The sequence below is a fragment of the Cottoperca gobio genome, chromosome 13, assembly GCF_900634415.1.
Source record: "Cottoperca gobio chromosome 13, fCotGob3.1, whole genome shotgun sequence".
Lineage (NCBI taxonomy): Eukaryota > Metazoa > Chordata > Actinopteri > Perciformes > Bovichtidae > Cottoperca > Cottoperca gobio.
Window position 1 is genome coordinate 23,263,721 of NC_041367.1, and position 2,128 is coordinate 23,265,848.

The following is a 2,128-nucleotide window of genomic DNA, read 5'->3' on the forward strand; positions in this document are numbered from 1 at the left end:
AAAACAATTAATTGGTTTATTAAGAAAATGACAATTGTTGGTTGCAACCCTATTTTATAAGATTATCTTAGGTTTTTTAAATATAAAATCTGTAATGCAACCAGTAACTATATCCGTCAGTATTTTCCTCTAAGATTTAGTGCACTAGTACAATAGTAAAAAGATGTCAATATGTCAACAGTACTTGAATACATTTACATACTTGCTTTCACCACTACATTCATTTATTAACAATATTATCAAAGGATAACGTTTTATATTATGTCATTTTAAAGGTCATGTCTCTACTCCTCTCTGTAAATTGGGATTTCCTGTCTCCAATTAGTGAGGGATGTACAGCTGTGAGATCCACATGTGTGCAAAGAGTTCCAGCTAATTAGGCAGCAGGAGGAGTCACTCCCTTTGTCTGCGTGGTCATGCTTAAAAAGCTGCAGAGACAGTTCTGTGCTTACAACACAATGGGGTCCTGGCAGCTTTTTGTGCTCAGCTTTGTGCTGGCCTGTGTCCAGCTGAGTAATGCTCGATTCTTAAGTATGAGTGGGCCAACCTACTGGGGAGTTGAGGTGGCAGTCCAGCCAGAAGCAGCAGAACCTGAGAGAGAGCACTCCAGGAGGTCTACGCAACAATCTGGCAGGCTCCAGGCAAGGCGGAACCAGCCAGCAGAACCATTCTCCTGGAAGTATCCACAAGATCCGGTGGATTCGGTGAAAAAGCCCCCTGTCAAGTTTACAACACAGCGGCCGATGATGACCAACCGTGTTGCTGTGAGGTGTGGGGAGAATAGGATCCAGGTGGAAGTGAACCAGGACCTGATGGGCCGCGGCAGGCTGATAAAGCCAGAGGATATCAAACTCGGTGGTTGTTCAGCCACTGAGATCGACAACTTGTCTCATGTGCTCGTCTTTGAATGTGAGCTGCACGCCTGTGGCAGCACATTAGTGGTATGAGGCTTTTATTCATAAAGTACACCGTTACATTCAACCTTTTTACCAGCTGCAGTTTTAAAGTGGTGGTCTTATTAATGCATCATTATAATCCAGAGATATCATGTATTCTGAAATGGGCCATTCCACATAATGAATACCATTTACTTTTGATAAGTATATTTTGATGGTAACACTTGTCTACTTTTACTTAAAGGGGACATAATATGCTCATGTTCAGGTGTATATACTTGTATTTTGGGTTTTCTACTAGAGCATGCTTTAATGTTCAAAAGACATTATTTTCCTCCTACTCAGATGGGGGGGGGGGGGGGGGATATTCTAATGAGCCTGCATGTGACCTGGGGAGCCACATCTTAATGGCTTGTTCAATCCCATGTCTACAGATTTATGCAGATGTCAAAATCTTATTTGTTCTTTCAGTTTGTGTTGGTAGGCACGCCACACACACAACTGTCTGTGTACAAACGCTGAAAGAGTTTCATAACATGTCCCCTTAAGTATATTTTGACTGTAATACTTTCATAATTTTACTTGCAGTAAGACTTTTGAATGCAGGACTTTTAGTTGTAATGTAAATGTAACAGTTGTGTTTTTTTTATTTTTAGATGAAAGAGAATACCTTCCTTTATGCTTTTGAACTATTCTACAACCCCAGAGTGTTGGGTAGAAGTCGCATCGTGAGGCGCCAGAGTATGGTCATAGGAATAGAGTGCCACTACCCAAGATGACTTGAAAGCCGGATCGACCTGCAAGGACCCACTTGACTTTACTGTGAATTAAAAAATGTTTTTATATGTATTAGCGAACTACAATAAAAGTTATATTTTTTTTAATGTCAACCCACTGCTTCTCTCCTGACTTGGGCCATACATCTGAGGAGACTCAAATGCATGACTGAACATCCTGTGATCACACAATCTGACTTCAAAGGAACTGTACAACACCTGAATCATGTCCTGCGCTCGACAACTGTTTCACATTATCAGTCCCTGTTTTAATGCATGGATTGGCTAAACCAGGTGTGTGGGTTTTTGTTTCTATTGTTGACCCTAAATTCACAAGTATTAATACTCTACTTTATAGTCTTTAGTCTGTTTAGGATTGGCCAATTACATTGCTTCTAGCTGTACACTCTGAACAGCCCATCCTAAGCTTTGAAAACATTTTCTACTGCAGACTAT

The 2,128-nt window shown here is 40.6% G+C and overlaps 1 protein-coding gene across 1 annotated transcript; it reads left to right on the plus strand.

The window, feature by feature from the left end:
- Positions 1 to 416: 416 nt before the first annotated feature.
- On the plus strand, positions 417 to 1,786 carry LOC115017859 (zona pellucida sperm-binding protein 3-like). Its single transcript, XM_029446572.1, has 2 exons — positions 417 to 941; positions 1,553 to 1,786. Exons 1-2 carry the CDS (start codon positions 417 to 419, stop codon positions 1,673 to 1,675), a joined length of 648 nt encoding a protein of 215 aa, XP_029302432.1. The 3' UTR covers positions 1,676 to 1,786.
- The last annotated feature ends 342 nt before the right edge of the window (positions 1,787 to 2,128 follow it).